This window comes from Antechinus flavipes, chromosome 3 (assembly GCF_016432865.1).
Source record: "Antechinus flavipes isolate AdamAnt ecotype Samford, QLD, Australia chromosome 3, AdamAnt_v2, whole genome shotgun sequence".
In the NCBI taxonomy this organism is placed as follows: domain Eukaryota; kingdom Metazoa; phylum Chordata; class Mammalia; order Dasyuromorphia; family Dasyuridae; genus Antechinus; species Antechinus flavipes.
In genome coordinates, this window is record NC_067400.1 from 597,101,535 (window position 1) to 597,115,363 (window position 13,829).

General features: G+C 40.9%; 1 protein-coding gene across 1 annotated transcript in view; it reads left to right on the top strand.

Moving 5' to 3' along the window:
• Nucleotides 1-12,961, top strand: part of GPR157 (G protein-coupled receptor 157) — a 49,554-nt gene extending 36,593 nt beyond the window's left edge. The window contains exons 3-4 of the mRNA XM_051988625.1: nt 6,508-6,702; nt 8,320-12,961. Coding sequence (XP_051844585.1) covers nt 6,508-6,702; nt 8,320-8,511 — 387 coding nt within the window. The 3' untranslated portion in view covers nt 8,512-12,961. The remainder of the gene's footprint in view (nt 1-6,507; nt 6,703-8,319) is intronic.
• The last annotated feature ends 868 nt before the right edge of the window (nt 12,962-13,829 follow it).

Sequence of the window (13,829 nt, forward strand, 5' to 3'; positions counted from 1 at the left end):
CTCCACAACGGCCTCCTTCCTCATCCACCGCAAAAAGTGACCCTGGCTGGTCTTACTCCACCCCTCAATCCCTCCTACAATCCTCTGTATACACCAATCATTGAGCCAGCACAGGATAGTGGGAAGGACCATTTTCCAAGCAGATGCCCATAGAGTATCGTCCAATCAGTAATTAGCCCTAAATACTTGAACCGACCTCAGTGCAACGACTCAAGAGTTTCAGCCCTCTACATTATATGTTTCTAATAAACAGCATATTGTAGGCTTCTGGAATCCATTCAGCTATCCAGTTCAGTTTTATGGGACAGTTCATCCCATTCACATTCACAGTTATGATTATTGTGTATTTTTCCCTCCATCCTATTTTCTACCCTGTATATATTTTGCTTTTCTTTCTACCCTGTCCTTCCTTATTAGTGTTTTGTTTCTGACCCATCCTGCCCTCAACCTGCCCTCCATTCTAGCATCCTTCCTCTCTTCTCTTAGTCCTTTCTCCTAATGTTTCTGCTCACCCTTCTATCCAGTCCTTCCTTTTCCTTTCCCTTTCTCCTCCTACTTCCATATAGGATATGGTAAATTTCTAAATTCAGCTGGGTGTGTATATTATTCCCTCTTTGAGCCAAAACTGATGAGATTACACTTCAGACAATTCTCATCCTTCTCCCTTCTTCCTCTCCATTGAAACAGGTCTTTTGTGTCTCTTCATGTGACATGATTTATCCCATTTTACCTCCCCTTCCCTCTTCTCCCAGTATAATCCTTTTTCTATTCTTTAATATCTTTAATATCATTACATTAGAATCAATTTACATCCACACTTTCTGTCTATTTATTTTGTCCCCTCTAACTGCCCTAATAAAAGATACAATTCTCAAGAGTTGCAAGTATCATTTTTCCATCTAGAGATATTAACAGTTAAATTTTACATAATTTTTTTTCCTGTTTGCCTTCCTATGCTCCTCTTGAGTCCTGTGTTTGAAGATCAAATTTTCTGTTTAGTTCTGGTCTTTTCAGTAGAAATAATGAAAGTCTTTTTATTAAAGATCCATCTCTTTCTCTGAAAGATGATGTTCAGTCTCTGGGTAGTTGACTCCTGGTTGTAATCCCAGGTCCTTTGCTTTTTGGAATATGGTATTCAAAGACCTCTAATCCTTTATTGTAGAAGTTGTGGCTCCTTGATACTTGAATTTTTCCCGGCATCTTGCAGGATTTTTTCCTTGAAATTATAATTCTGGAGTTCTGCAACATTGTTTCTGGGAGTTTTCTTTGTGGGATCTCTTTCTAGAGATGATCAATGGATTCTTTCAATGACTATTTTGCCCTCTGATTTTAATATATCAGGACAGTTTTCCTTGATGATTCCTGAAGAATGTTATCCAGGCTCTTTTTTTGTTGTGTCATTCAGGCAGACCAAAAAATTTTAAATTTTCTCTCCTGGATATATTATCCATGTTGGTTGTTTTTCCAATGAGATATTTTACATTTTTTTCCTTGTTTTTTTTTTTTTATTCTTTTTCATTTTTTTGACTGATTCCTGATGTCTCGTAAAGTTATTAGCTTCTTTTTGTCCAGTTTTAGTTTATAACATACAATTTTCTTCAATTAGCTTTTGTAGCTCTTTTTCCATTTGATTAATTCTATTTTTCAAGGTGTTGTTTTCTTCAGTGGATTTTTTTTTTTTTTTTTTGCATTTGGCCAATTGTATTTTTAAAAGAGATTACTTTCTTCAGTCAATTTTTGTCCTTTCTTTTATAAGTTGTTGACTCTCTTGCATACCTCTCATTTTTAATCAATTTTTCTTTTACCTCTCTTATTTCCTTTTAAAATCCTTTATGAGCATTTCCAAGGAGTCTCTTTAGACTTGAGACCAATTCATATCACCCTTTGAGATTTGTCATGTGAACATCTTGTTCTCTTCTAAATTGGTGTTTTGGTCTTCCCTGTCACCATAATAGCTTTCTATGATTAAGGTTATGTTCTGTTTCTCCCTCCCTCCCTCCCTCTCTCTTTCTCTCTTTTTTCCCTTTCCCTTTCCCCATTTTGTGACTTTTAAGGTAGAACCCTGCTCCTAGGGCACAGAGGATGCTATACCAAGCTTCTTGTGCAGCTCTGAATCTTGCCTTTGAGCACAGGGCCCTCTGGGTTTGGTGTCTTGCTCACAGTAAAGGGTAGCCCTACATGCTCTCTCCAAGCAACACCCTAGTTTTCCTAGTTGGCAATTTGCCTTCTGTGATGGGACTGGAGGCTTTTCCAGTGGTCTGCTTTGCTGCTGAACCAGAACTGAAAATCTCAGTTGCTGATCTGTTGTGATTAAGACCATCTCACTGGCTTTTCTGGATACTCTCTGAACTAAGCTGAACATCCCTTTTATCCCAGTTAGACTGAATATAAACCTGACTTTTAAAAAATATTTTAAATATATATATTTTTTAAAATCAGTAATGAAAACAGAGTAAATTTTTTGTGAACTGTCTTCAGTCATGTAATTTGAAATTGACTGATAAGTTCAGAGAATACAAGATCACCCTATATTTATTATTTACTGATTGTTAAAAGAAACATTTGACTCAGTTGAATCAAGTTAAGGTTGTTGTGGAAACCAAATGAAATAATATGTGGAAAAGTGATTTGCAAATTTTATAAAACATATGTAAGCCATTGTGGCTACATATAATAATATATTTTTATTATTTATTATATATATAATGATAATAATAAATGTAAACATATAATAACAAAGATCACCTATTTCAGTTGTGTCTGACTCTTCATAACTCCATTTGGGGCTTTCTTGGCAAAGATATTTGGGTGGTTTGCTGTTTCCTTCAACTCATTTTACAGATGGGAAATTGAGGGAAACAGAGTGAAGTGACTTATCCAGGGTCACAAAGCTAGGAAGCATCTGAGACCATATTTGAACCCAGATCTTCCTGACTACAAACCCAGCATTTTATCTACTGAACTATCTAGCTGTTCTCCATAATAATAGCTAATGTTGAAAGATTTACAAAGTACTTTGCATTTATCATCTCATTTGATCCTCACAACAACCCTGGGAGGTATCCCTATGTTACAGATGAGGAAACTGAGATAAGAAGTGATTAAGTCACTTTCCTGAGAAGTGTTTGAGACCAGATTTGAACTTGAATCTTCCTAATTCCAGGCCCAGAACTCTATCCATTGCATAAACTAGCTGTCTTGCATCATAGTTGCTATAGGTGACATATACTTGTATGTGCTTATTTGCATACATGTTATTCTTTCTGCCCTCACCCACTGATAGAACATATGGTAGGGTAAGCATTATTTAATTTTTGTCATTGTAGCCCAGTGTTTAATATAGTACCTGGTACCTATAAATAGTAAAAAAGAAAAATGCTTGACCCTGTAGGGTCAAGTCCAGTATAGAATGTAAGCTCCTAGAGACAGCATTTGTTTCATTTCTCCCACTCCTTACCAAGGACTTGGCACAGTGTAGGTACTTCTGAAATGTTTGCTGCTTTCAAGAGTCAAGTCCAAATTATTTTCCATCAACGGGTTTCCTATATTTTAAGATCATATAACATTCAGTCATAGTTAATGACATGGGAGAACTTCGTTCGGCAATTTATTCATTATCAATATCATGACACTCAAAACAAAAAGACATCTGCTCCCCAAAGGTGTCTCCATCATCACCGTGAAAATCTGGCACCGAGTTCAAAGGGAATGGGGAAATACCCAAGATGGTGAGGTCTTCCCATCACTCCGAATTGTGAATGATCTTGTGCTGGTTGACCAGGAAGTAGCATTAAAAATTTATAATCCAGAAACTATATGATGGAAGAAACATGGACTGCTAAGAATAATCTGCTTAGCAGAGTCGATAAAGAAAAGGCTCCAATATGTTGTGTGGAGCGTCAGTAGGTCTTTTTGAGTCATGTGATCAGGACTACCCAAGGATGAGAGGAACAGCTGTGCTTTAATCTGGCCTCTTGCAGGAAATACCCACCTGGAAAACATGGGAATAGTCAGCAGAACGATCCATAGGCAGTTCTTCATCTGAATCAGTGCTATGACTCTTGGGGAACTTCAGACCACAAAACTCCTATCCCCACAAGGTAGGAGGAAGAGGGCTGAGGTATTAAGGGGCTTGTTTAGGGATCACACAGCCAGGTACGTGGCAGATGATGGTCTTCCTGACTCTGAGCTAGGGCAAAGCGCTTTACAAACAAAGGTCCTGGGCACAAGAATATGTTTTGCATGGGAATCTAGTGCATTCAGAAGTTCTGCCTGGGTCATTGGAGCTCCACTTGGGGTGAGCTACTTTGCAGAGGAGGAAATGATTTTCATCCCCTGAGAATGGCTGAGGTGGGATAGCTGTCAGGGAGCCAAAGATTGAGCTTCCTTTAGGGTTAAAGTTAGGGTCCTAGATTTAGAAGCAGAAAGAAGTCATCTAGTCAAACAGAGATCTTCTAATTATGAAGAGAGGAAGTGAATCCAGACTTAGCGAGATCCTAATAAGTCCAAGTTAGAATGGATCCCAGCTTCCTCTCAAGTGAAGTGATTTGCCTTAGTCACAGAGGTAATAAGTCTCAAAATCAAAATTTGAACTTGGGTCCTCTGACTGCAGAAGCAGCTGTACCAAGCTGCCTCCTCCAAGTAGCTAATCTAGGATTCAATCAAAAAACATTAAGTACCTACTATGAGCTAGCCACTTTGCTAATTAATAAACTTAGGGAGGAGGGGGGCAGATGGAAAAAATACTGGATTTCCCTATCTCATCCAGGCTAGAAGTGCTAGATAATTGGCTCCAAAGCTTTAACATGTTTTGATTTTTCCTCGTCTATTGGTTCATGCAGCCTGGTAGCCTATCCTTCCCATAGGGGTTCCCCGTATTGGTGCTACATTTGGTTTAGACACCTGATTGGCTTAATCTTAGAGAAGCTCAGAACTCTTGGACTGAAACAATCTAGCCCCAGTCTTTCCCAGAGAGCTAAGGAGAACTGCAATCTGTCACCATCATTCCAGGCTCTACCCAAGCCTTCAGTGATTTCCTATCTGTAAGATCCTGGGAATAGAAAAACAAAACAAAAAGATAAAAAAGTCCTCACCTTCAGAGAGCTTATGTTTTCTCTCCTCCCCTCCAGCTACCTTCTAACAAGTTCCAAGCTAACAAATACATCTTTTTTTTTTTTTAACTTTTAAAATATTTCAAAATTACTTTTATTTTTACCCTTTGATCCAGCAGTGTTTCTACTGGGCTTATACCCCAAAGAGATAATAAAGAAGGGAAAGGGACCTGTATGTGCCAAAATGTTTGTGGCAGCCCTGTTTGTAGTGGCTAGAAGCTGGAAAATGAATGGATGCCCATCAATTGGAGAATGGTTGAGTAAATTGTGGTATATGAACGTTATGGAATATTATTTTTCTGTAAGGAATGACCAGCAGGATGAATACAGAGAGGACTGGCGAGACTTACATGAACTGATGCTAAGTGAAATGAGCAGAACCAGGAGATCATTATATACCTCAACAACGATATTGTATGAGGATGTATTCTGATGGAAGTGGATCTCTTCGATAAAGAGAGCTAATTCAGTTTCAGTTGATCAAGGATGGACAGAAGCAGCTACACCCAAAGAAAGAACACTGGGAAATGAATATAAACTGCTTGCATTTTTGTTTTTCTTCCCGGGTTATTTATACCTTCTGAATCCAATTCTCCCTGTGCAACAAGAAAACTGTTCGGTTCTGCACACATATATTGTATCTAGGATATACTGTAACCTATTTAACATGTAAAGGACTGTTTGCCATCTGGGGGAGGGGGTAGAGGAAGGGAGGGGAAAAATCAGAACAGAAGTCAGTGCAAGGGCTAATGCTGTAAAAAATTACCCTGGCATGGGTTCTGTCAATAAAAAGTTATTTTTAAAAATATATAATATTTTTGAGTTATAATTTTTTTCTCCCTTCCTCCCTCATCTCCCTTCTCCAAGACATCAAGCAATATGGAACAGGTCAAATGTGTATAATCATTTAAAACATATTTTCATATTAGTCATAACAGATGCATCCTGATTGTTTTCCTCCGTAGCTGTAGCTGGGGGCTGTCCTCCAGCTCCTTGTTCCTCAAGGTTGGAGCTTGGCAAATGGTATTCCACAGATGTGGCTGCTTTTCTACCTATCCCAATTTTCTAGGGAGCCAATGGGGAAGACCACCAGATGCCTTATACAGGCAAAACCCAAACTATACAAAGGAGAAAGTATTATTAGAAATTTTTCTTATTTCTCTTTAATTCAATTTGGCAAACCCTGGTCAGGTGATGGACACTAAAAATACAAGCACCAAAAATGGAACAACCCTGACTTCAAAGAGTTTTCATTCTTATATGTATAAGGTTAAGTAAATATCAAATTTGTACCATCTCATTTTAAGAGAGAGAAGGTGATAACATGGGTATTGCAGTACGGGAGAGCGGGAAGGGTCTTTGTAACCAGGAACATGCTTCTCTTTGTTGTCCACAGCATGCTGCACTCTCCGAGTACCGACCCCTCTTGGCTGAGACCCACGCTTGTCAGCACCGGACCTCGGTAGCCGATAAGAAGCTCATTCTCATCCCTCTTATCTTCATCTGCTTGCGGGTCTGGAGCACGGTTCGATTCATCCTGACTCTCTGTAACTCCCCTGCTGTGCAGACCCCTGTGCTGGTGGTTTTACATGTAAGTTGGGGGCTTTGCCTCTGATATGTCGACTGAACAAGTTCCTCTCTTCCCTCCTTTTTTCTTCTTTCTGTGTCTTCCTCCCTCCCTCTTTCTTTTCTCCCTCACTCACCCTCTAATAATCACTTGGATTCCAACTGAGACATTGAGTACAGGTCTACTGCTAATTGATCACCAGACATCTATTAAACACCAACAATTCTATACCTACACCTGTTCTGAAGTACTCAGAGCGGGAGTACAAAATGAGGGAGGCAGATCTTTCTCTCAAACAGAGCTACATTCTACTGGGGAAGGGAAGATAAATCAGTATGTATCTGATAATCAAAAGAAAAAGTAGCAAAATTTGGGGAATAATAGTAGAGCACTGAGCAAGGAGTCAGGAATATCCGAGGTTGAATCTTGCCCTAGATACCTCCCAGCTGTATGGCTCTAAACAGGCCATTTAACCTCCATTTGCCTTAATTTCTTCGTCTATAAAATGGGGATATTAATGCCATCTACTTCTCAGGGTTGTTTGCAGGGATCAAATGAAATAAAATGCAAACTTCTTCCCAAAGTTTAGAGAGCAATATAAATGTTATTTTTATGCTATTATTATCATTGGTAGCCAATATCATTAAATGACATGTGTAATGTAAGTGTACCCAAAATAAATGCAGGATAATTGAGGGTAGCTGGAGGAGGGGGGAGGATCAGGAAAACCTTCTCCTAGAAAGTTGTACTTCAGCTGGCCTTTGAAGGAGAGGAGGGATTCTAAGAGGCAGCAATCAGGAGAGAGGGCATTTCAGGAATGAGACAGCCTGGGCAGAAGTGGAATGTCATGTATGAAGGACAATGACAAGGAAACTTTGTCTGGACAGTGAGTTGCTCAAGGGAAAATAATGAATAATAAGCCTAGGAAGGTAGGACCTGGGCCTAGGAAGGCCTAATGATCATGGGCATTACTCAGTTTACTCATCTGTAAAACAGGGATAATAATAGCACCTCCTTTACTGGGTTGCTACAAAGATGAAATGAAAGGACTTATCTAAAGTGCTTTGCAGACCTTAAAGGTACAGAAATATTAGTGGTGGTGATAATGATAATGATATATGCTGGTGAGAGGAAGAGTTTGTTTTTAGAGAGGATTAATCTAATCTCCAGATATTTCTAATTCAGAAATCCCTGGGAAGATAATTGTGAACATATTTAGGGCTACTCTGGGACTAGGGGGTTGAAGATGGAAAGGACCGTAAGATTCCTCAGAGGCCATTTAGTCCAACCCCTTCACTTTACAGGGCTGTGATGGTGCAGAAGGTTCAAATATGGCCTCAGACATTTATTAGCTGTACAACTCTGGACAACTCACTTTACTCTGTTTTCTTTGGTTTCTTCGTCTGTTAAATGAGCCGGAAAATGGCAAATCATTCCAGTATCTCTGCCCAGAAAACCCAATTCAAAAGCAAAACAACAATAACCAGCTCATTTTTACAGTTAGAGGGCCCAGGAACAGCCAACTTTCTGTGAGGTGGGGAGGTGGGTGGAAGGAAGGAACAAGCAGATCTTGGTCTTTCCACATCTGGAAGGGCACCTTCCGACCTTCAGGTGAATGCTTTTCCTCTTCTGCCCTGGCAGGGAATCGGGAACACATTCCAAGGAGGTGCCAACTGCATCATGTTCGTTCTCTGTACCCAAGCCGTCCGAGTCCGGCTCTTCTCTCTCTGCTGCTGCTGCTGCCGACGCCTGTCGCCTTCTCTGGAGGATCCTGATGGCAATTACAGGGACCCCTTGCCCTCAAGGACAGGAGAGTCCCAGCATTCTAAATAGGCCCCAGCTGACCTGCCAAGCACCTGAGTTTCTGGCCCCAGCCCTCTTCTAGCTTAAATCTTTGGGTGGCTTCTGGTTTCCAGGAACACCCCTTCCCCCTTGAGCGGTGAATCCCCGCTGAGGGAGGTGACTTTGGGCAGAGGATTGGGTTGCACATGAGTGTGTTTTTGCTGCTCATAGATCATCTGTCTGTGTTCCCGGGTGTGGGGGTGGAGGCTGTATGCTCCAGTTCCACTGTGTCCTGGGACTCTTGGGCAATGCTTTCCCATGTGACCTGCCCCATGGGAGGTTAGAGAGTTTCTGCCTGCCCAGTACAGACTGGAGCACACACAGAGCTCAGTAGGTGGAGAAGAGGAAGCCAAATCTCAGGGTCTCACCAGTCTGATATTCTGTATTAGTGCTCTCAGAGGGTCGCACAGACCAGGGTTTATTCATCTTTCTGAAACTGCATGCTTTCCTCTGACAGAGAGCATGGTGGGGAGAAGTTGGTGGTAGATGGAGCCCCCCACCCCACCACCACCAGATGATTTCGACCTTCCACTCCATGCCTGGAAACTTGGAAGAAACCTAATTTTCTCAGTCTCAGTTTACACAAAGTGGTCACCATTCTAGGAATTAGCAGGAAGATTTCTAGGAAGTTTCTGGGTGACTAATTACAGCAAAACCCCAGCTGAGAGTGTCTGATAAGGAACATTCCAACTGATAGCAGGAGTTGTTTGCTACCATAACCTGCACTGCTAATCCCCTTGGGGAGGAGTGGGGAGGGATCTTCTCTGGGTCTCCAAGAGACCCCTGAATCTCCAGATGCACTTAGCACCCCCTATGGGTTACTTCTGGCACAGGTACTTGCTTCACACCCCTGTTTTGCTGATCAGAGCTAGACAAAGAAGAGGTGTTTGACTTTTTCCGTGTCAGGAACTCCTGTGGCAGCTTGGGAAAGCTTCTGGACCTCTTTTCCAGCAAATGTTTTATAAGTAATTGCAGGCAATGCTAAAGTTCACTAAGAGGTTAAGTGCAAATAAAGATGTGTTGTTTTTTTCCTTCTCCAAATTCACAGACGTCTCCCCAATACACTGCCAAAATTTATCCACGGACTGGACTCTGGCTTAAGGAGCCCTTGTCTAGAGGCCCCCATCATCCCTTTTTATGAGAATGGTATTACAAGAAAATACTTGAAGAGTAAAGTTATTTTTTTGTGGGCAATGGAGATCTAGTTCATTAAGCCTTCTCACGTATGTGTTTTGTTTTGTTTTGTTTTGTTTTGTTTGCTAATTCACACTGATGTTTTTTGGTGGAAAAAGACATCCAGAAAACAGATGAATGAATAACCTGCTAATTCTTTGTGTCCTCTCCCCCCATCTCCTAATAAATCCACTGCAGGATGTGGAGGGGCAGACAAGCTGAAGGTTGAATATAGACTTGCTGGCTTGGCGCATTTGGGGAGGAAGTGATGACAAGGGCCCCACGGCCAGCCCCTGAAGTTTCAGAGGATAAAAAGACCTGGAATAAGCTTCTCTGGATATAACCACTTAGCCCAACTTCCTCTTTTTTTTTTTTTTTTTTTTTTTAATTCCGGAAAGTAATTATTTTCCCCCTTCCCCTCCACCAACTGCTATGGCCTCTTTCTCACTCTCTCTCTCCCAGTTATCTTAACGGAAACCCAGTTTTCTGACATCCTGGCCACCAAGCAGCCAGCTTGGGCCTAAGTCTGTACTACCTTCCCAGAGAAATGGGATCAACTCCAGCAAATACCAAGTTGGGCTACGGACTGTTCTGTGGGCCGTGGCTAATAATAGCTTGTCAAAGTTCGTAAAGCACTCTGTGTTCATGGTCTCATTTGCTCCTGTGATATAATTGCTATTATTACCCCCTGTTTTTCAGATGGGATAGCTGAGGCTTAGAGAGAAGTGACTTGCATAGGGTCATAAAGAGTTGACATGGGATTCTTGGCTTTAAGACCACTTGGATATCCTAGCTGGATGCTGCAGGGAGAGAAGGGGTTGTGGGACTGGCAACTTCCCACAGGGAAACAGGCTGGAAAAGTGAGCCTGAAGACTTGTTTTCTGTGGTTTCTCACTCAGGTGACTGGGCACTACAGAAAGGAAGCTGAAACGTTACTGCTCCCCTTCCTGACATTCAGAATTAAAACCATAGCCTCACTTAATTTTGATTCCTCTTTTGCTGATAACGACCTTTTTCAGAGAGAGGAGGAGACCTGTGAGTCGAGATAAATAATACTTTTTTTGGTTCCTTTTAGAAACAGTTCCCTTTATGAAAGTGAGCTGGAATTTGAATTTTTACCTTTGGCAGGGAAGGAAAAAAAAGAAGCCAAAATCTTAAATTCATTAAGAACATTTATTAAATAACTCTTTATGTGCCAAATACTGTGCTAAGTGCTTTACAGATATTAGCTTAGGGGCAGCTAAAAGATTGCAGTGCTTAGAGCACCGGACCGGAGTTCAAATCCAGCCTCAGACACTTAACACTTCCATGCTGTATGACTCTAGGGAAGTAACTTTTTGCTTATTTGCCTCAGCAAAAAAAAACAAATATTAACTCATTTAATCTTTACCAAAAAATCTCGCTAGGTAGATACTATTATTACCTCCATTGTACAGATAAGGAAACTGAGGCAGAGGAGAAAACCAACTTCATGCTGCTGGGAAATGTCTGAGGCAGGATTTGAACTCTTACTGATTCTAGTTCTGTGTGCTATGGAGCCACCTAGTGGCGTAGATGACCTCTGCACTCTCAGAATTCTAAATGTGTGATCCGATAGGTTTTGTTTTGAGACAATTGGGTCACACAGCTAAGAAATGTTATGTGGCTGGAGTCCAATTTGAACTCCGTCCTCCTGACTCCAGTGCTCTATCTACTGCATCATCTGGCTGCCCTCCCCCCACCCTGTAGAATTCTTAATCTCTGCAAAATGAGAGACATCCTGACTTAATGCAGACAGGAGAGTTCTTCCCTCTGACACCCGGCTTGTTATTTTATCTCTCTGTGCCTCAGTTTCCTCCTCTGTAAAATGGGCAGATAAATGGATTAAATAGCTACTAAGGTACCGTCTGGCTCTACTCTGTTAGAAATCTGAGTAGAAATCTTTGTTCTTGTAACATTTGTCTTGTTTGGAGAAATGGAAAGTCAGGAAGTCCTGATTTTAAATCCTGCCTCAGATGCTGTGTGGTCTTGAGTAAGTGACTTCATTTCTGTTTCCCTCGGTTCCCTCATCTATAAAATGGAGATAATAGTCGCACCTATCTCTCCCGATTATTGTAAGGACTGAGATAATAATTTTATTTTTTTTTATTCTTTTTTTTTGGCTGAGGTAATTGGGGTTAAGTGACTTGCCCAGGGTCACACAGCTAGGAGGTGTTAAGTGTCACATTTGAACTCAGGTCCTCCTGACTTTAGGGCGGATGCTCTATCCACTGTGCCACCTCACTGCTTGGAGATGATAATTTTTAAAATTGTTTCACATGTAGTAAATGCTATAAAAATTTAAGCTATTATTTTTATTGTTACTATTATTATCTTCCATTTTCCTCAATAGATAACACTTTGAAAAGTATCCTGCAGATGGAGCCAGTGGCTCAGGAGCCTCCCTGGAAGAGCCAACCCCCTGGGGAAGGAGGGAGGAAGATTATCCTTAGCTGTCCTTTCTCTCCTTGCAGCTCCTTCCCAGAGGTCCTCAGCAATCTGCTCATTGGACACCCTCCCCCTTTAGTGTCCTCTGTCCCACATCCCTTTTCCCACCAAACCCACAGTTAGAATTCTTTTTCTCTAGGTGTGCATGCTGGCACCAATTGCCAAGCCCAGGGCAGACTGGCAGGAAACCTCAGGCCTGGCCCTACCCTTGGTGCAGTGCTGTGGGCAAGCTGGGAAGACAATTGTTCAAAATCTGCCCTGTGGCCCTTTTCTCTGGGCAAATATAATAGTATTTAATTTAAAATATAATTCTCTTTTAAGCAAGGTTTAAAAAAAACAACCACAAACCTCTAGAATAAATAATACACCTTTACCAGGTGTTCTTGTACCAGGGCCCCAGCTTCTGGATGGAGTTTACACCTTGGAGTTACCTTCTTCCTTTCCTGTGGTCAGAACAGCCATGAAGAGTACCCGGATGACCCTGGTGCTATGGGACGAAGCTTTGGGCCACCCCTCCCCCCCAGTGAATTTCACTGTTTTCTCCAAAGTGCTCTTAATTGTGTTCATGCGGAACACAAATTTTGGAGGGTGTTTCGAGATCCTTCTTGAGATGTTAGTCTGATCCTTTCTCATTTTCTAACCCAATTTCCAGCCAAATACCTATTTCTTTGTGGGGAATGGTTTTTTGTAAAGAAATGATTTTTATTTCAGCATGGACAGCGTCCTCTTGTCCATTACAGGAAAAAATACATTTTTATAAAGTCCTTGTTGTAACTTAATAAATTGCTATGTGTTCGTGGGAGTTGATGTATTTGGCTTGCTGTGTTTGTTGGTGAAACAGCCACACTGATTCCAGGTAGGAAGGGAGATCAGGAAACACAGAGAATTTGGGGTTTGGAAACAGATTTCACGGAGGAATTTAGTTCTTCATCTAGCTTCCATCAGAGAGGAACCCACCACTGAGTAGTCTCTCAACTCACTTTAAGCCTGTGCAAGTTAGAGAGAATAAAGGGAAGGGAAGGAGAAGGAAGCAATGAACGTAACTTATTCGTTTTATAGAAAAGGGAAACTGAGGACCCAGAGGTGAAATGACTTAACGGATTCAAACCTTTCCCCTAGAGATATTAAACATCAAATCAAAATACAATTGGGGAATATTTAACAAAATAAACAAAAATCTATTAGGTAATACTAACCCATCTGGGTTTTACAAAGTGGACCTCTACTTAAAGTGATTTTTTACTTAATGTGAATTTGCCCTTGCTCACCCACTTCACTTAGCCTACAGAATTTTTTGTTGAGCTGTTTCTTGACTCTTTGTGACCCCATGTGGGATTTTTTTTTTTTTTGGCAGAGATAGTGGAATAATTTGTCATTTCCTTCTTTAGCTCATTTTATAGCCTATAAGCCAAAGGCATATCCAAAAAATACTTTTATGTAAGTCATAAGATGGGCTTAAATGCACACATGTTAAATGCTATACCATGATAATAAGCAAAATTAGGAAAGTTAAAATTAATGATAAAATATGTGGTAAAGTTAACTTAAGTTACAGTTTGTTGCCCCTTCCTCATCCAGAGCACATCGATTTTATCACTGGCAGTTGCCTGTACAACTTTTTTTTTAAGAAGTCATTGAGAGCTGTTTGGAGAGCACCTTTCTTTTTTTCT